Source organism: Dromaius novaehollandiae, chromosome 2 (genome assembly GCF_036370855.1).
Source record: "Dromaius novaehollandiae isolate bDroNov1 chromosome 2, bDroNov1.hap1, whole genome shotgun sequence".
Taxonomy (NCBI): Eukaryota; Metazoa; Chordata; class Aves; order Casuariiformes; family Dromaiidae; genus Dromaius; species Dromaius novaehollandiae.
This window is the reverse complement of record NC_088099.1, coordinates 30569259-30589849: the sequence shown is the minus strand read 5'-3', so window position 1 is coordinate 30589849 and position 20591 is coordinate 30569259. Positions and strand designations below refer to the sequence as shown.

Here is a 20591-nt window from a genome sequence, read left to right as displayed (position 1 = left end):
CACGTTGAAAGCTTTCAGCTGTTTCACCTGAAAATCTTGATCTTGATAACTGCTCAGTTCAAGACTGGACACAGTAATAAATGGGATTTTAGCATCCCAAGGTGGGAAGAAGCATTTTTAGAGTCTGGTGAAAAGCCACAGAAAGAATCAGATGAATTAGAGCGTGGGCCGCACTCTTTGAATCCGGATGTCGACGTCCCCGCTGGTCCTGCCACCTTGGGATGTGATCCTTTACTGAAGAAACAGACTGTGAAATAGCTGGGATCCTGAAAGAGTAATAGTTTGCGGGGTGCTTGGGCCTATGGCTCTGCTTAGGCTCATCTCGTCAACAGAGAGACACGTTTTGTGCGGTAGGGTGCCTTTCTTTCGAACGAAAATGCTGCACAGCGAGGCTGGGGCTGGGGGAAAGCGTGCGCTGCGTGTCCCTTAGGAACTTGGGGTCGTCAGATGAAAGGAGTCGGACCAGATGAGGAGCACGTGCCAGCACCGCCGACGGGCAGCGGGGATTTCCGCCCCGCTCCCCAAGATCACGAGGAGCCGCCGTGCCGGGGCAGCGTGGCCTCGCGCTGTTTTCTTACCGCTCTTTTAACGCGTGCTTGGCGAGGAGTTTAAAACGCTTCAGAAGGCTTCGTCGCTGGGAAGGCATTTCATCTTGTTTCAGTTTATGGTGTGAGATATGGTTTCTTTGGGGTTATATTTCTCTGTAAAGGGAAGGAGTATTTCTCTAAATGTTGTATTTGTATAGTAAGGAAAAACAACATGGAATTTTTTTTTTCCTTCCTTAGAAAACAATGCTGTGTTGTGAAGGTGGCGTGAATGGCCTCATCTGTCTCTGTCTGCTTACTGCTCGTTTGTCGTGCCGATAAAAGATATGATTGGTAAATCCTTGTGAGAGAGTGGCTGTGGCCAGCTACTGTTTCATTCATCCTTAGCACGTAGCTAAACTTTCCATGGATATTTAAAACGACTGCATTTAATCCTTCACACAGTTAAAAGGCTTATGGGTTCTTATTCTAGAAGCGAAACTTTGGTGGCAGTTCTGATTTATTTTATTTGTTTGCCACAGCTTGAAAACTGAATAGTCAAAAGTTCTCATTTTTAATACTCTTTCTACTGGAATGAATTGCTTCAGTGAAAGTAAAGGATGTTGTGCAGTTACTGATGCATAACTCTGCTTTTTCCATATTATTCTGTCCTCTGGCTGTAGGGATCTTGTCTGCATAATGTCGTTAGGGCTTTTTTTCTTAATGTTGTCAAGTTTTATCAATCCTTTAGCACTGATTGCTTGATTAATCAAAGTCCTTAACTAATAAATAGGTAGAGGTTTGCATGGTAGTGTGATCATTTTGGAAAAACTGTGCCTGTTGGAATTGCAAACCTTTCTACCCTGATTTGCTTCTATAATGCCTCTGCTTTAATTACCTCCACTGATTGCACTTTCAAAGTAGTTAGTAGCAGTGAAGATGTTTCCTAATCTCCCATATCTTTACCTTTGGCCAGTGTGAAAAAGAAAAAAAAAGTAGGAGGTGAGAAAACTTAAGCAGTTTGCATACAGACAAGAGAGACGTTGAAAAAATTACAAGAGAAAGAATTTTTTTTTTCAAAGCTAAACGTATAATCTGAAGCTCATATTGCTCTTTCTACTTGCCTACCTTCCCCCCAGGCATGCTTGCATGATTTCCCTCACACTGTTGATACCAGCACCAGTCCCAGTCCCTCACTGATATTTTTCGGTTATTGAAGAGGAATTAGCTTTCTGATCTGTATGAATGTAAACTGAAGTGAGAGAGAAAGGAAAATGACTGCAGGGATTGGAAAAGGAAAGAATGTTTTTTAGGTTTGGAGTTCATAACTTCTGTTTACTGTCCATATTTGTTTTTTTTTCCCTCTCCTGCTCCCATTATTATAAGATATGATAATAATTGGGTATATTTTTATGTATTGCAACTGAAAATGTGTCTTCCTTGTTCTTTTTCTGCTTTGTAAAGTGGTAGTGAATTCAACCTGTGCTGTGCTGTGTTGTTTCTTGGGGTGATAGATCTGGAGATGCACAGGTGAAATGCAATGGGCATTAAGTGGTATGTCCAAAGGCAAGTGTTCACAGCTCTCAGGTCAGAATCCAAATTATCAGTAAAAAAACATTACATGCCTCCTGATTTTGGACCCATTGGTGCACATTTGAAGTTTCTCTTCTCATCCAAAAGGGCTAAAATTACCCTTGGGGGTCAGGGAAAGGAAAGCTGAGAGCTTTCCTTGGCCTCTGATTTTGGTATTTAACTAAGCTAGAGTTTGTTTAGTCATTTATGTCCCTATAAAGGATGGGACGTGTGAATCACAGGTTGGAACTCAGACTTCTGCTTCCCTTTTCACAGCCTTGAGTGTGTAAGGCAGGGCAAGAGCAGAAATCTCAATTCTGTCCTGTCTTTGCACGTCTTCTGGAGATGGGAATATGCCTGTGATTCTGTGTGTTTGACAAGGCACGGTTGCACTGACTTTAATGAGGGTGTAATTTGAAGCCAGTTTGGTTAAAGTGGGACAAATGGCTGCTGGGCTCTGTATAGTTTCTTCATTGTAAGGTCGTAGTGTTGCAAGGTTGTAAATCTGCTTTTCGGACACCTCACAGCAAAAAAAGACAATTCTGTTGCCACATGAACCTCTCAGTATTGAGCAAGTGCAAATTAATTCTCTCCATTCAAATATGTAATAAAAAAATCTCAGAAAATCTATCTCAAAAGACTTTATGTCACAGCAGGTACTGTCCATCTTACTGCAGCCAGCGTGAAGGTTTTATCATACGTTTTTGCTCACTTAGCATTAGCTAAAATTACGTAGCCATGCCTAATCCAAACCAGACTTGTATTGACAGGTGACCTGACAGTATGTGAAGCTGGTATCAATGAACATGGACCCACAGCCGTGGAAATTTGCAAGGGCTTAACTGAATTGATTTAATGTAATTGGGACCTGGTTGTCTGTAGACAAGGTTTTTATTTAATGTTTTTCATACACTTGCTTTACATGCTGCCTCTATAGCTCTTTCATGTTCCTTCTTAGTAGGTTAGCAAACAAGAATAGAAGCAGGAAAGTTTGCCAAAATGAAAAGTTTAGGCTAAAATTCTGAAATAGAAAGAAAAAACTGTCTTCAAATTTATTTTCTCAGTTATTCACACTGAAAATGTTATTTTATAAGAAATTTTAATTCTGTCAGAGAATAAACATGTGACCTATCTCACCAAAGCCTTTGGTCTGGACTGTAGAAAACCCCCTACAGTTAGCTTTTGTTGCAAAATATCTACTAGGATGTTTCTGATGGGAGGGAAAAAAAAGATATCACAGATAATGTTTTACGTTTTCAATCAACCTGGCTCATGATGAACAGGTTGAATGGGCAGTCTGCAGGCTGGAAAACACATCTGCATAAAACATGTGTTGAATTATATCTATTTAACAGCATATTTGTAGAAATCATCTTTTCTTGACAATCCATTGCTAAATTAGGACACAGTCCGGGAATGCTTGGGCATGAGGGTAATTTTCTATAAATGAGTAGTGTCACTGAGTTCAGTAAGACCAGTCACGCATGGAGTTAAGCACGTGAATGAGAGTTTGCAGAAACTTGGCAAATATGTTGTCAGCATGAACAGATTGCCCAGCTTTGCTTCTAATGCTTCTATAAATTCTTGGCCTGGTCCTGCTTTGAGTAGCCTTCGTTGCAGGAGCCATAAGCTGTTTTATTATGCTGAGTCTAATTGAGAATATTTCTCTTATTCTGTCATAGCAACAAGAGCAAGATCCCACAAATCTATACATCTCAAATTTACCCGTTTCCATGGATGAACAGGAACTGGAGAATATGCTGAAACCCTTTGGACATGTCATTTCCACCAGAATATTAAGAGATGCTAATGGAGTCAGCAGAGGAGTCGGCTTTGCCAGGTGAAACCCTTACTCTATTTGATTTATGCATTTTTTTTTTGGCTTTGGTCCTTTGCAAATGCTGTCTGTTCTGTAACTCTGAAGCCTCATAGCCGTGGAAAATGTAGAGCAGCAGCGTTATCAGATTGTGCTTCTGTTCTTTGCACTGGGCCGAAGAATACCAATGCAGAAGGATGTTCATTAATTGCTCCAAAAATTAGTTCATTATATGTATGTATGTGGAAATAGAAATCTCTAGGAATAGTGAGCTATCCATGCAGTATCAAGCTTGGATAATAATAAATGTCCTACAGTCAAAAGCACACACTTGGTGAAGAAACTGTTTAAATGTTCAGCAAAGATTTTGTGACAAGAAAAAGTAAATTTTACAGCTGGAAGAGCAAAGGAGAGGAACAGTAACTGAAAGAAACATGGCTTCCTTGAAAATGGCGAGGAACTGAAACCTATGAGAAAACATTAAGAAGAAATATTTGCATACAACAAGGCCTGTCAGAGTAGGCAGATATTTTAGACTGAATGGGCAACATATTATTACTGTGTATTTCATTGTCAGTTCAGAAAGACAAGCTTCCATGTTTACTCTCGGGGAATATTTACATAGATTCTCTTCAGCTAGAAACACTCTAAAATAGTTTTCATTTCAAAAGCTGAGGAAGAGCTATATATAGAAAGGGACAGAAAAAGCAAACAAGGAGAAGAGAAATTCCTAATTGTGCTGCAAATCAGTCTTCTGTTTCAAAAGAAAAAGCAAAAAAAACCCCAAAACCCAGATCAGTGTTTTTACCGAGCATCGTAACGTTTTACTTTGTAAAGGAGGTGAAATGACTGAGTCATCTTCTGAATTTCTCGGAAATGTGCTGTATCTTGGTGTATCATGGCATTTCTGTTAGTGTCATAACACCACTGAGTAAAATGGGGTACTGTATAATAAAAAGGTAGCTTGCAAAGATAGCTGACATTGTAGTGTTACCTCTGTCCTTGATGTAAAAGCTCATCATGCACAGAGAATGTTAAGATAATACTGGCTGAATTCAAATGGAAAAAGGCAAAACATTTGTGGTGGAAGACAGCATTCTGTTCTTTATGCATTATCACAGTTAATGATATGATTTTTTTCTAGCTCACTAAATAAAGATTAGTATAACTCAAGGATAAACTTGCATTTTAAAAGTTGGCTTTGTTTGTGGGAATGTATTTAATTATGTAACTCATTTCAAAAAAACGTATAACAATCTAACATGAAGGTTAGACAAGACAGGCAGACGAGAGATGGGTAAAACCTTGGCTTCGCTGAAGAATACAGCATAGCTTGATTTGAATGAGGCCAGAATTTCTTAAGAATTTCATAGCCATAGTTGAATGTTGACTCTTCACTTTGCCTTTGCACTACTAGAATTACCAGTACAAGCTTTAATTACATGACCACATGATCTTCTTTTTCTAGTAAAGTGCTATTCAGTATCTTTTTATAGCATGTCACTCAAAATAGATGATTTTCTTTAGCTTTGTTTGTAGTCATGGAGGGTTCATTGTAGTGTACCTACAGTGTGAGCACACGCTAAGTGGTTATAAATACAGTACAGCTAGGGGGTGGCAGCTGTATTTCAGTCCAGATAATATTTCAGAAGCCCAGATCAGCAAACACTGTGGTGATCTTGGCCATTACATGTTCAGACCTGGGGCCTTTTTTCACAGTGTAGCTGCCTGTGGAGCTGCCCCATGCTCTTCAACTACCCATAGAAACACAGTAGAAAAAGTTTGCTTTGCATAAACTAAGATCATTCAGCATTCAGCAGTTTTGAAATCTGATATTTCAAAGTTATTAATTAATCACTATGATGATTAAAAATCACTTTTTGATTCTGCCCAATTATGTGAATAGTCAATCTCAAAGTAAGTATATTCAAACAGCAATCAGAAGTAAAGACTTACTGTAGACAGCTATTGTCGGATGGTTCTCCTAAGTATCTATGATTAGCACAGTTTCATAGTACTGCAGGTGGCTACTTAATTGTTTATAACCTGGGTAACTTCAAATGTTCTTGGATTAAACTTATCTGGGTAATGTCTGGCCACACTGAAGTTCAGCCTCTTTTAAAGTATGTGCACACAAAACTAGCTCTCTTTTTTAACCTGTTAAAGCATTTCCACTCTTTTGCTTCCCTCAAAAGCAACTGAACAGATTTTCCTGAATCTTTCCAGAAAGTTTCACTGTCTTGAACCCAGCTGTGCCTAGGCACATCCCCAGGGGAGATTTTGGGGAGGAAAGTCATGAGCAAGGGGCCAGGGAAGGGAAACTTTAACTGTGGCTCCCTAGAAGTCCTTCCAAATTAAATTGAGTTGACATAAGCTCGAGACACCCTCCTCCACCTTGCCTGGACATTGTATTTCAAAGCTGGTGCTGCCTGGCTAAGCTCTCCATCAGAGCAGGTGCTTGCATGTAGAAAAAGGGAATGACGCAGCGTTGCCCTCACACAGGATTTCGTCACAAGACTAAGCTCTGTAGGTGTTTTTCTTAAATCCCTGTTGCTGAGAGTCATCTAATTACTTCAGCATCTGATCTTTCATTTGAAAATTGTAAGTGGGTTGCTCAGAGCTTAGAACAAAACCTAAAAAGCATAGTCCTCAAAAAAGCAAAGAAGAAAAGCCAAAGCAGCTAGATTTGAAGGGCTTTCTCTGAGATATATTTTTGGAACCGATCTGTGATCTCTTATGACATGATTTTTGCAAACTGGACATTAGCAATGTTGTTGGTGAGGGTAAAAAGATCAGATCTAGGGAGTATGTAAGATGGTCTCTTTGAGGATGACTGGAGTCACTGGATGGGAAAGGGAATTAAGAACATGGAGGGCAATGTTTAACTTCATCCCGAAGATGTTTTTGCTGTCACTCATGAAGAGGTAACTATATGCTGGAAGACCTGGCTTTCAGCAGGCCTGTGAAGGGCTGAGTTGCAGGTGTCAAGGTGGGAGAAGATTAAGTGACATAGGCAAAGTGGATTCAAAGCACTGGTGATAGTTCTGCTAAATGAGAGGGGGAATATTTAGAGAGGGAGATTTCTGAGGGTCATTGATGATGCTATTTTGGAGGCAGAGAACTGTCAGCAGCACCATGGGATAGAGAACAGCCAGGTAGTTTAATGATGCATTTGTGAAGGAAGATGCTTTTTCCTTCCTTATTTGAGGGTTTAATTGAAGACAGTTGAAAAGATGCTATAAAAGGTGCTATAAATTTAACTTGAACAAATCCATCATGTGGGAAGGTATTGCAGGTTTAGATATTATGAGGAACATTCTTACTTTCAGTCAGAAAAATGATCTGTCAAATCCTATATCTTACCCAGGAAATTGATCTATAATTGGATATCTTGGATGAAGCTGGAAATCCCAAACATACCACAAGACTTTGTGTGGTATCTGTAAAATATTCCAGTGCCTGTGGTGACAAATTTCCATTGAAAGGCCTCCCTGGAAGGGGCTCAGAGTGACACCGCAAGTGCTAGAGAGCCGTGTGGAACGAGAGCGTTATCTCTGAGACCCTCAAATTTCCATCCAGCACTGCGTCCTGGACCAAATTTTGTTAGACTCAGTATATCCATGAAAATAATCCTGAAACTGGGGCTGTACTTGCGGAGAGTTGCAAACCCCAGAGAGGGACAAGTGAGGCAGGATCTCAGGACAAATATCAGTAGGAAGGCATAACATGAAAATGGGTATGAAGCCGTTAAAGGTGAAGAGAGAAGAACAGGGAAAATTAGGGGCCACGAGGTAATTTGGCTGAGAAATTTTGATAAGCCCTTGGTACAGAGAGTTTAATCGAAGAACTCCATAGTGCGTGCACACCTTGGGGCACAGAGGCGTTGAGATGTATGTCAGGGAGGGACTTCTTGATACCACTGAATCAATGAAATAAAAATTGGTCTTTAGAACCCCACAGTAAAATGCCATTAAGGTATTATCTGAGAATCTTCCCTACAGAGATAGTAATATAAATAATGCTATGCATACATGTACCACCCTCAACTGAACAGCAGAGCAAGCATTTTATAGGTCCTTTTAAATGATAAAGTGCAAAGAACGTGTTAGAAACCACTAACTTTTTTTATTTTGTTTTCTGTCTTGTAACTTAAAACGACCTTGCAAGATTCACCCCCCAAGCGACATTTTACAACAAAGTCATAAAACTTTGAAAACAGAAATTTATGATGGAAATGCTGACAGTCAGACAGTCAAGTATTGCACTGCTGGCAGGCACCAGTATAATACTTAACCTGAAAGTGCGAAGACAGTAGCATAAATCAGCCTGGGTCTAGGTAGAAATGACTGTGTTCATACCATTCTTTTCCAGAAACGTGAGAGAATGTGTCCAATGTAAACTGTCATAAAAGAATGTTACAAGGCTGTTCCAGGGAATGACCAAAGTCGAGAGAGTCTCAGTTAGTTCCTCTGTCACCGCATAGAGAAAGGAAATATTGAGGAGATACATCTGTTCCTTCATGACAGATCTGGGGGGATCTGTAATGGGGAATTCACCTGTTTCGTTGTTCGGAGTTTTGGCTCTACCTTTGTCTTATGGTTAAAGCGCTTTTGGTAGAGCTTTCAATGGGATGATTTTCTCTGCCTGCATGTGTTTTTTATTAAAATTTTCTCATGCTTATCTGCATTTTACATGTATTAGGTTTAGTCTTTGGAAATACTATTTGACTCAGTGACTGAAAGCGAGCCAGAGAATATGGGAAACAAGATTTTGAGCCCCACACAGGATCATTATCCATTTATGCAAGTTTTGCATGGATTTCAGTAGAAATGGATCTGCTCTGGACTGCACTGAAGCAAAATGAGAGAGCCTAGCCTTTAATTTGTACATGCTTTTCATTAAAGGAAGTTTTGCATCTTTCAGGGTTTTTCAGGGTAACATAGGTGTCATTTAGTCATTGGACAACCTCCTGTTGTTCGTGCAAACAGAAATGAACATGAAGAATATACAGGCAAGATGTATTGGAAAAAGATAGAATTTATGCGAAATAAGGAGAACTTCTTCAAATGAATATCTCTTCCTAGTCTATAAATGGAAACGGAATAGATTTTCCACCATAAAACGGTTTAATTCAAACAGTACAGCCATCTTAAAGCAATCTCTTACCAGTTGGAAAGATGGGGACACAAGATGCCTGAATCAGTTACAGGAGGGAAGAAAATCACAGATTGCAGCTATAGCACAGCTTTTGAATGCCAGAAATTAAATCGGCAAAATAAATTAAAGAAATCATTGACCATGTCGCCATGGAGTAGAGTATAAGGAGGACTGGGGGCTAAGAAACCTCGTACTAATAAGAAGTATTTTGTAGCGTCAGAGTATTTAAGACCAGAAGAACATTTTCTCTGATCTCTTTTATACCACAGGCCATTAAAGTACTCCCAGTTACCTAATATTGAGGTGTTACTTGTCTTAGACTAAAATAAAACTTTTAGAAGAGATTTGAAGATATCAGCCAAAAAAAATGCCGCCTCTTTTCTAATATGTTCCAGCGGATCATCTCCCTTGTAGTTAAATGTTTCTGCGTAATTTCTCTTCCAAATTTATCTGGTTCTTATCATAACTTTCTCCACAAGATTAAAGAACTGCTTAACACCTAGTTTATTCTACCCACAAAGGTACTTATGCACCACTGTCAAACTGCCCCTCTAATCATCTTTTTGATAGGCTAAAGAAATTTGAGTTCTCCAGTGTGTCTTCTAACCATGGCCTCAGTTCTTCAGCCTTCTCCTCTGTAAAATACTGCCACTACCTGCCTACTTCCATCTTTGGAAAATGCCTTAACTGGTAAAGAAAGCCACCTCCTCCAAGATTTATTATTCCTACTCTTATTAATATAAGAAAATAACAATATTCATATGTTTATTATAATGTAAATATGGTAGTAACAATTTAATCAAATTCAAATATTCACTTGGAATACAAAAAACATAGGCCTGATTCTCATTTACATTATTATTATTAAGTGAAGTGACTATAGGGCATATGGAAACCAAACCACATTTTTAGCCACTAACTGGTGATTAAATGATACTGAATATTTCTTATGTAATAATTATGTGGTCATCATGTTATTCTTTATAGTGTATATTTATAAACTTTGTTTTGTGACACTGCATCAGTCTTTAAAATAAGCCTGTGAAAGAGCTTTATTTCTACTTTTTTTTTTTTTTTTTTTTGTGCATTTGCATTGTGAAGGTTCCCTATTATAGCAACATATAATGGCTACTTTGGAACTACTGTGGCCTATAGAGAGAATAATATGTATCTTTTAAATGACCTAGAATAAATGTTTAAAGCAAGATGTGAACCTCAAATGATCTGGTGGTAATACTTGCTTAATATTAAACATCCCTAATAGTTCGTTCATTTACCAATCACATTGAAACACCTTAACTTCGTAAACTATGGCTAGAAAAACTGTAAAGAAGAGCCTTTCTTTTTAGATTTTCTAAATGGCCTTCCTTTGCAGTTGGATGGAATATCCTCAGTCTGGGTACTCTTACTGTATTTGAGAACTCTACTTCTGAGTCTCCAGAACCAGGAGATATATAGAGACATGTACAAATAAATTCTGGTATTTTTGTTATTTTCTTTGTGTACCATTAAAAATATTAAATGAATCTGGCTTTTGGCTTTGATAATTTTTTTCTGCAATGCATTTCTTTACTCATACTATTATTCCTATGCATTATAGTTATCTTCAAATCGTATTCAAACATGACTTATCATCTAAGATCCTTTTGGAATCAGCACAAAAAACATACTCTTGAAGAGAGTTTTATACTTGGCAAGTGGTCTGATCAGAAGCAAATTTCTATTACCTTGTGAAGCTGATGTCCTCACCTTTGCAGCAGGAGAGTTGAATATCCATATCTTTTAATAGAAATTTTTTAAGCATCGAAGATCTTTTTTTTTCCCCCAGAATATTATTATTTGCCACATTTTTGTTCCTTCAATTATGAACAAAAACCCAAACCTAAAAAACGGGTTTAAGAATGCTCTTGCTGCAAGTTTACCTGTGCTCTGATGATATTCTGCTGTAGGAAACCTGTCCCTGGAGCCTAGCTTTTAACATATAAGGTTCCTGTTAGTGATATTTTTATTAAGTAGCAGTCTTACTCATTCGATGTTTTGAAACATTTGTATCTCAGACAAGATCAATAGATTCATGGCAAAAAGCATCTCTCTCCCTCAAGTTTGAAGGCACAGTCTATGCTAGAGGAATTCCGCAGCTTTTCAAAGAAAACATAGGTAGAATTTATTCGTGTAGGCTAAACAAAAGTACATTTTTCATTGGGCCCTTTCCCAGGTATGACTGGTCTTCTTGGCTAAAATAAATAAACAGAGAAAGAGGAATCTCTCAGTCTATGTATGCAGATGGATAGCTTGAGCTTATGGGTAGGCACCCAGCATAGACATTGCCACCCACACAGTTATTGTTAGTCAGTGTTTGAACTAAACTAAAACCAGCATGTTGTGGTGGCAAGTGTCAGACAATTTTAGTACTATATCTGGTGGCTCCCTCCTCTGTAGTCCTCATTCTTCCTAGTCCATCAGTACTCTAGCTGAATTAAAAGGCAGAACACAATTTGAAAAAGTGGTTTCTGAAAACAGAGATTACTTATGCACATGTGAAAATTATAATTCATGCATATATACTGCTGGGATGGACGTGATCAGGTGGCGGCTGGTGGGCTGATGAGCGCCAGGCTGGGAGGAAGGATGTAGGCGTCGCAGGAGGCACACGGGGACTCAGGTAGCCGAGACGGCGAGCGGGTGCAGCAACACGTTACTCAGCAACACGTCTGAAGGGAACATGTATAGCCGGCTTTGTCTATTATGCCGTCTTTTCAATCGGAGTTGACAATGCCAGTGTCGGTTTCAAGTGAAGCGTGTGCCAGATTACAGATAGCTGGCAATGGCGTTTGAGAGCTGTTAATTGTGAAACTTGAGATGAAAATGTGCACATTCTTTTTAAGACTGCTATTTGAATGATGGCCTTTTTATTCCAGAACACTGTGGGTTTCACTCTTATTCTCTTCCCACATAAAATGCATGAAGTGCACTGAGTCTCTTTCACTTGGCAGCTTATATATTGCATTCTTTGCAGGGGCTGCTTTGCCTTGTTAAAATGTGCCCCATGTATTAAAATGAAATTGTCACTGCTGTGTGGTGCGACATAACATGGTTTGACACTAAGCGCCTGCAGCTACAGCAAACAGACTTTTATTGCATTTATTCTTTTGGAGACAAGAGTCTCTAAAGGCTCAGTGCAGGCATTTGCTTAGTTAAATTTGAATGATGCCAAAGTGAACAATCTAAGTTGCCGTCTTTGGGCTTGTAGAAATGGCCCAGCCCACATGATATGGAAGTAAAAATGGTGATACAACTCAGAAGGGACAATTTTTAATGGTTCCATCTGAAACAAGAAACAAGCTGACAAAAGGCTTTGAATTGCTCAAAGTATTAAGTAGGCTTTTTTTTTTTTTTTTTTTTTTTTTTTTTGGTGGCGGTGGTTGAGGTGGTCCTTTAAACTCTAACTTTTGTCCTGGGAGACAAACCCCCGCTCTAAGCTCTATGTTGGGACTCTAATCCGTGAACTATACAGAAGCCATGTTACTCTTCCCCACAGCCATGTGGGAGAAAGGGTGGTGGATATGTGGTGGTTTGTTTTTAAGGTGGTTTGTTTTTAAAGATCTTGACTGGCAAGAAGTAACTAATATTTACATCAGTGGAGTTACTTTGGAGGGAGTACGTGAAGGTAAGAACCAGTATATTGAAGGAGTATTGAATGTGGTTTTTATACACAGTTTTCCTAGAGGGAAAAAACAGTGCAATTTTTGCTTGACTTTTAGCTTTCCTTTTCTCTCTTTCTTCTCTTCAAGCATTTCTGTACACACTCTGTAGCAGAGTCAACTGTTTGCAGGACCAGTGTGCAGTCAGTTTACAGGATCTAAAGGAACTGTGAATTTCCTAATCTGATATAAGCATGGTTTAGGATTCAGCCAGTAGCTTTGTGTTTTTTACGGTTGCCTCAGTAATGTATGTGCTAGTTCTGTGTCGAAGCTTTAATGTCTCAATGCTGAAAGTCATGCTTGAGGTCATACAAGATGAAGAGAAGGTCATTTCACCTGCCAGTATTATGTGCAGCTTCATGTCTTCACCCTGAATTTGGCTTTATGTAATAGGCACATGCGCATTCTCTTTGTCTTGCTATACAGTCCGTCTTTGCAGGGTGGTTTTCTTTATCATTGTAAACCTCAGCAATTGTTGCTTAATCCTCTGGGTTGTTGTCCAACTCCTGTACTTTTTCATGCCCTTTGAGGTTATTTTGAGTGCACAAGGAATCCGGAAAGGAGTCCTTTGCCTTTTCAGGCAGCATATGACACTATAAAGACTGTCCTTGTTCAGGGTGACCCCCAGAGTCAAGCGCAAGCTGTTCCTTGACACCGCCACAGCTCAGGCACAGCCAGGAGCGCAGCTGCAGGCTTTGAGGGTGGCAAGGTCTCACAGCTGGCCACGCCATCCTGTAATGAGCTCCACCGGTTTCTCTGCAGAAAGCAGCAACAACAGCTTTTAAGATTTCTCTCAGCATCTGCACTTTTCCTTTTCTCTTCTTTTCGTTTTTGTTTTTGCTGACTGAACATTTTTATACCATTCTAGTAACAATTTTTGCCTCTACCCCCATCCCACCCTCTTCTCTTTTCTAGAATGGAGTCTACAGAAAAATGTGAAGTAGTAATTCAACATTTTAATGGAAAATATCTGAAAACCCCACCTGGTCTACCAGGTAAGTGTAGCCATCACTTCTTTAATGAAATGTAAAATTCACTGAACAGTTTAGAGTACAGGAGTGCTGGAATGTATGTTGGGTTTGGCAATATTGCTGGCCCGTCTAAGAAGGCATACAGCTTTTCTGGTTGAAGCCGATCATTTCTGACCTATAAGAACTCAGTCCCTGCCCAAGTTAGCATTATTCAAACATATATGTCTGACAGTAGTGAGTTTAAGTGTGTACAAAAATCATGTTGTCTTACTGAATTTTCCCCCTCTTTAATGCATATATTTTGTGAGATTTTTTTTCCAATTAGAGCAAAGATCACATAATTAAATACCTGTGCTTTCATTATTACCTAGGAATATAACTGGATCGGTAACTGTGTTATGAGTTATAAAAGGACAAGGATTTCAGGTTGCCAGGATCCCTTTAACAGCAGCAGCTCTTAATACTAACTGAGGGTAGTTCATACATGAAGCGATTTTATACCATTTGTACTTGCCATAGCTTAATGAAATCTTGTCATTTTCTGACAATATTCATAGAATATATTCAGTGGTGTATCCCTGCCACATCTAAAGCCCAGTTCCAGCCATTACCTTGCTTTTGAAATCTTCAGCTGTCATCTCTGTGGTCATCAGCTGTGCAAAGTTTAGTGATGAGTTGCCTGATTCTTGGTGCTTGACAAGACCTCCCTGAGGCCACAGATCTGCAAAGATTTCTTCCTCATATTGTGTAAAGAACTAGTTGTAGTTCCTAGAGTTAAGTGAGCAGGAAATCCTTACAGGAATTGCATCTTAAGTAATTCTCTGCTTTTTCTTTTTCTTTTTTTTTTTTTTTTTACTTCCATTAAACTATTTCCTTTTTTGTTACTTTCATTAAATTCCTCCTTATTCATTGCCTGGTTCTTAATGCAGAAGATGCACTTAATACTCTTATTAAAAGGGAGCCATCTGCACGACTACTGTGTACAGTAATTGAATGGTGCAATATACATATAAATTATAGTCAAATCACCTTCATGTAAGAGTGTAAAACTTTTAGTACAGGCAGGAAGACTCCATTTTATGGACTTCTTTTTTAAAAAAGCAACTATTGAAAATTTTGTTGGTGCCAACTAATGTATATTACCTGTGTGAAATATGACAGACTCAGACTACATAGAACAGTGGGCAGAGCAACATAGGCAGAGACCTTAAACCTTTGGTATGGCTCTCTGTATGAGTACGTTAGGTCACAGGAGTAATCTATTTAATATCGTAGCAACACCCAATGGAAGGAGTGTGAATAGCAAGGATTCGGTATCTTGCATGCTCCACGGTCAAATTCCAGATTGTCTCATACAGGACACATCACTTGAGCAGGAAATGAAGGAGAATATTTTTATATTGTGTGCTTGAGACAAAAAGAGCTGCGTGATAAAGAATGAAAGCTAAAAGTTCAAAATCGTTTTCTTTGGGTTTTTTATTTTTAAATTAGCGTCCAATCAGGAATAAGCTGGTTATTCAAAGTGAACAATGTGGGACATCAAAATAGGAGTCTTGATAAGATAGCGTGATTACTTATTTTTATTCCAAGAGATACAGTGAAATTGGATTTTAATGGTTATAAATATTGCTGCATTCTCAATTAAAGCACATGAATCAGCTCTTCATCTCCTGAAGAAAGTTTCCATGTGGGAAAGTTGTTGGATGTTTTTCCCTCTTGTTTATTGTGCTCATACAGCATTTGGTTGCAGGGATGATCTCGAAAGTAAATATTTTGAGAATTGTCATTTACCTGGGTGCCATTCAGATGCAAGTAAAGCATAATGCATCTTGGGGCAAAGCCAGGTAAAATCAGTAACTGGACTAGCTGAAGTACAGAGTATCTGTAAAATCCCATTTTGTCCTTTTAAGAAAGAGATTTTGTAGCTCCAAACACAGGTAATTAGAAATTATCATAGTATATTTCATTCACACAAAAGAGAATTTTTGGGCCTAATTATTAGAGTAGGGTACTCTTGAAATCTGTGTTTAAAAGATTATTCTTATTCCTTCCTTCCTTTCCTATGAAGCCAGAGAACAAACATGATCACTTGAGCAGTTGAGTGGATTCAAAGTGATACTGGCCATTCATATTCATTTACCTTTTGCCCACTGCAAAAAATATTCAGTCCTACCTTCTTCTTATTGACATAGTTTACCATTACAGCTTCTGCTTGGTTTACACATCTATGTTATGAACCTGTATTTAAGCTTCTCAGCAAGATAGAAGCATCTTGCTTTATCCCCCTCCTGGCAATTGCTTATCTTCCTGCATGGAGAAGCAAGGAGAATCAAGTCTCCTAGTGTACTTGGAAAATCACAATCAGAGTTTGAAAATTATCCTCCCAGCATCTCAGTAATTGACATAGAAATAAAATTGGCTGTAGTTATTGCTGTGTCCTCTTTATGGATTTCAGTTAAAAAATGAGGAACCAGGGAACATTAGCGGAAGTATGCAACACTATCTGTTCTTAACCTCTACTGCTCAAGACATGATCTTACTGCAAGGGAAAACTAATCAATCCTTTCAGGGTTAAATTAAATTGATTGGGGATTTTCAGCTGGATTTCTTTCAGGTATAGCAGTGAGTGGGGCAGATTTTACGTTTTTGTCTACATCTCCTCTCACCCAAATTCTGATGTTCAGGTTCAAGGCTTACCAACTAATAACTAGTTGGATGAGGCCCATCAGAAAAGAAATCAGCTTGGCTTCAGGCCGTTTTATAACACCCTGTTTCCTGAGGAAGTCGGATTACGGACCAGACATACTGTTTTGGCAGCTAGCTTCTCTCCATGCTGTCCTCCCCAGTTGTGTTCCCCGAAATGTATACCCCCGTGGGGCCAAAACACGACCACGATAGTTGGGTGACAGACTTTTTGGAAGCCCGCTTGCTAGGTGTCATGACTAGGGTGTGTCATTACAAGTAATTACATGAGAAGGGCATGTCTGAACCTTGCACCATGACAGGTGTGATCCTCACAATGCAATGGGATATGTATATACTTATATATTTGTTTGTGTGTGTGCTGTGTGTGTATGGTAAAGTGTTCACATGTGGGGCAGTTGTGCCCAGTTATCAGGTCATGGTCGAAGAGGGACTGGTGTGGGTAGTTTTCATCTGATGCCAAACAACCCATCAGAAAGGCCGGGCACCACAGCTCTAGCTTTCACAATGAGTAAGTCATGGAGCATGACTTTGTTATATCCTCCCAAAGGTGTACGTCAAATATTCATTTTGAATACAGAGTTCTTTCCCAGCTAGTGTTCCCGTGGCAAATGAGATGTAGACTTAGTTGGATGTACTTTTTTGTTAGAAATAAAATAGACATTACAGCAGACTACATTTGTGTAACTGGGCATGTGAACACAGCTAAGAGTCACTCATCTAAGCTGGCCCAGGCCAGCAATGCAGGAGGAAAGGGTAAAGCGTTGCTGCTTCTACAAGGAAGGAAGGCAGACAGGGTGCCGTGAAGGCTCTGTATTCTGCACATTTCCAAGGCAAAAATATATCACACCTTGCTTGACTTTCTGACTTGAGCTACTGTATATTATCTCATAAAAAACAGCAGAGCTGGGCAGTTGCAGCTCCAGACTGCTCTGCTTCAACCCCGTGACAGTGTAAAGGTTATCTGCTGGCACTTAAAACTCTTTGCTGGTCAGATGTGTAATACCTAAGTAAACTGAGCAGTATTGTGTCTGTATTAGTAAATCATTCTTGCTAAGGGTCCTTCTCCGTCCAACTTCTTGGCTTCACTCCATTCCAAAGGGACTTGCTCAACTGCCCTGCTTGCTCAACTAATAAGCATTTCATGATGTTCAGTCTTAGATACACAGTGCAAGATAATTCACTGTCCCATAAATAACTAGTTAATATCTTTGTATTTCTTTCAGACTGAGAAAGTTACAGTTGTCTCTAGAAATTTCCAAACTCCTGGTGCTCTGCAAATTCCACGTGAACTTCATAAATGCTCTCAGTAGCTTTGATTGTTTTTAGTGGCTTTTAGGTTTTCATATTCCCTTTATTAGGAATGTTTTCCCGAAATAAACAGAACAGGGCCTAATGGGTAAGTGTTCACACTGCAGAGTGCAGCCCCACAGAGGCTGATTCTGTAGACCCCGTATTGCCACGAGGAAAAGAGAAGTCAACAAATGAAGAAGTCTGACGAAATAAAGAAGTCTTACCATAGTGCCGTACTGCCTCTCTTTTCATTGGTGAACAGGGGACTTTAGTATGAAATCCTATTAATCTACCAATTTTGCAAGCACTGAATTCAAGTAAAAATGCCTACCTTCTCTGTCAGTAACAAATTGATTTCTCTTTGGATTGACAAGCTTAAGGTACAGTTTTGGTGTAGGGTTTTCAGAGTGTTCAGCTCCCAATATCCTTGGAGGTCTTTAAAAATCTTAATTTTTCTCTTTTTGAATAAATGCAAAGGCTTAATGAGTTTTTACTTTCCTCTCTGGAATTTCACAGGAACATGCCTCAATTGCAGTAATTATCCTCTGCTGATGCTTCCACTATGCTCTCTCACAGCATTTTCTAGTAGATATATTACTTCCAGAATTTCATTTGCTTTGTAAATACTTTTGGTTATCAGAGGCCACGGGGCCAATTCCTAGCTCTGGGAAAATTTCGAGAAAGTGAACACATGAATATAATGCATGCTGAAGAATCTTGTATTGTTCCTCTTTCATGGTAACTATATGTTGCTTTTGTTACTAATTTTAATGCCGGGTTACAGATACCTAACAAGAAGAAAGAAGAGGGAAGCAGTATTTTCATGTAGGTAAGAGCCCCACAAGTGACAAACAGCCGTGGCATTTTGGGGCAGAGTTTTAGCGGAGCAAAAACTTCAATAGGAAGAAATCCTCAACAATACAGATGTATTTGCAAGTGCCTCAGACAGCAAGATCTTGCTTCAAGTAATGATCATTATTGGTCATGCGTTTTTCTCTTAAATAGGGCCGAAGCACTGCTTTTCTGTGAAGACTCATTTCACCAGAGTGAACTGATAGTTACATTTTCTGCCTCTCTCATTAGTTTAAATATTTCTCCTTGGTCATCTCTCAGCTTCTCCAACCGTGGAGAGTAAATTCAGTTATTTAATCTTGGCTTCAGAGTCTTAGAACATGGAATTGCATACTTAAAAGTAATATTGTTTCTAGGAGATCAGGAATATAGCAGAAAACAGTATTTCCAGTTGAGGGTTACATGGGCAGTGGATAGCAGCAAGTTTTATACTATTCTTCTTTCTTTCTTACTGGATCAGCAAATGATATCCTGTTTGTCATTAGTGGTGCTGTATATGGCTTTTCTGAATGGATGAACTTAATATGTTTTGCTTCAAACTGCTCATTTCTTTTCATTTGCTACTGCATCTTTTTATTTAATTGTGACTCTTCATTCATATGCATAAAACACTAAAAAGCTATTCCAAAAAAAAAAAAGATTTTATTGGGGAGTTTAATCTCACTTTACCAAGGTAAGTAGTGCATTACTATCTATATCCATACCTTTCTCTCTCTCTCTCTCTCTCTCTCTCTCTACATATATGTAATTATTTGGCATTCCAAGCAAGACAAAACAACAGCCGAAGGTAAGAAACAGGTATTCGTTTATAGTTAGCTTAAAACATTTGTTGAGTGCTACAGAGAATTTTGAATAAACAGCATTCTATTAAATTTTAGTACTGGTAATACTCTGTGGACCTGATTTAAAAAGGGTTTTTATCTTTTACTTGTTGTTATCTTCAGAAATGATCTGTGTTGAGAAGAACAAAATTCCCTTATTTGTATCCTCACTGCCTTTAACGTACATGATGTTAATGTTATCTGAATTTTTTACATTGTCTACCTTCTAAGAATTCAGTTTTGTAAATATTTTATTATCTGCTGACTGCAGTATATAAATCCGTCCCTACTATATCAGAATATATGATCCATGTAAAGCCCATTGAAAAATAACTGTTTTAACAGATTTTCTATTTCTCTGTCCTGTGTCCAATTCCCAACTGTCATCTTTAATGGAATCACTGTTATCTTTCGCTTTCTGTGCTCCGCAAGTGCATGTGTTGAACTCATTGTTAGCAGAAATTTCTTTTACATCTTGAACTCTCTAAGCATCCTTTTAACTTCTGTCAGTTCACAGTCTTCATCTTTGGCAGAGAGTTTAAATCTTTAATTCCTTCTGTTATTGCTCCGTCTGAGTCCTCCTGGCCACGAGGGTGCAGTGCCTCGCCACGATTTGGCCCCCGGGTGCTGCCAGCATCCTCGGGGGCATGTGGGCAACCCAGGAGCAGTCCCTTCTGCAGGTTGGGTGCAGCGCGGGCTCCAGGAGCCACTAACCGAGGTCGCGTGGGATGTTCGGAGGTGCCTTAGGGCATATGCAGCTATTGGATGTGTGCGTCCTTGGGGAAATACAGTTTTGTTATTAGGACATGACATAATGCTAAAATCACACAGCAGGAGAGAGTCATCAAGATGGACTTTATTTCCAAGAAACTGCAGGATGGGTCCAGAATTAGTAGAAAATATATGCCCTTTTGCTTAGAAAGCAGTTGCATGGTTGGCCATCTGCGGCTTCGTTCTGTGGCGGGAGCAGGTTTCAGTGGTATGGCCAACTTTATCAGTCCTGCTTCTTCTGTTTAGCCCTTTTAGAGCCATGCCATTCATACAACACCAGCAGAGGCTCCTGGCCATTCCTCTGTCTTGTACCTGGCTAAGTATCACTTGCAGTTAATCCAGCCTGCACTTACTCTTCAGTCATAGATATTGAATAGGTTGTGACTTTGATTCAAATCAAGAGTTTTGTG

The 20591-nt window shown here is 39.1% G+C and overlaps 1 protein-coding gene across 10 annotated transcripts in view; it reads left to right on the top strand.

Annotated features, from left to right (window-relative positions):
* RBMS3 (RNA binding motif single stranded interacting protein 3) overlaps nucleotides 1-20591 on the top strand; it is a 761325-nt gene that overhangs the window by 605049 nt on the left and 135685 nt on the right. For all 10 annotated transcript variants that reach the window (XM_064506141.1, XM_064506140.1, XM_026098805.2 and 7 more), the window contains 2 exons: nucleotides 3779-3936; nucleotides 13686-13765. In XM_064506141.1, coding sequence (XP_064362211.1) covers nucleotides 3779-3936; nucleotides 13686-13765 — 238 coding nt within the window. The remainder of the gene's footprint in view (nucleotides 1-3778; nucleotides 3937-13685; nucleotides 13766-20591) is intronic.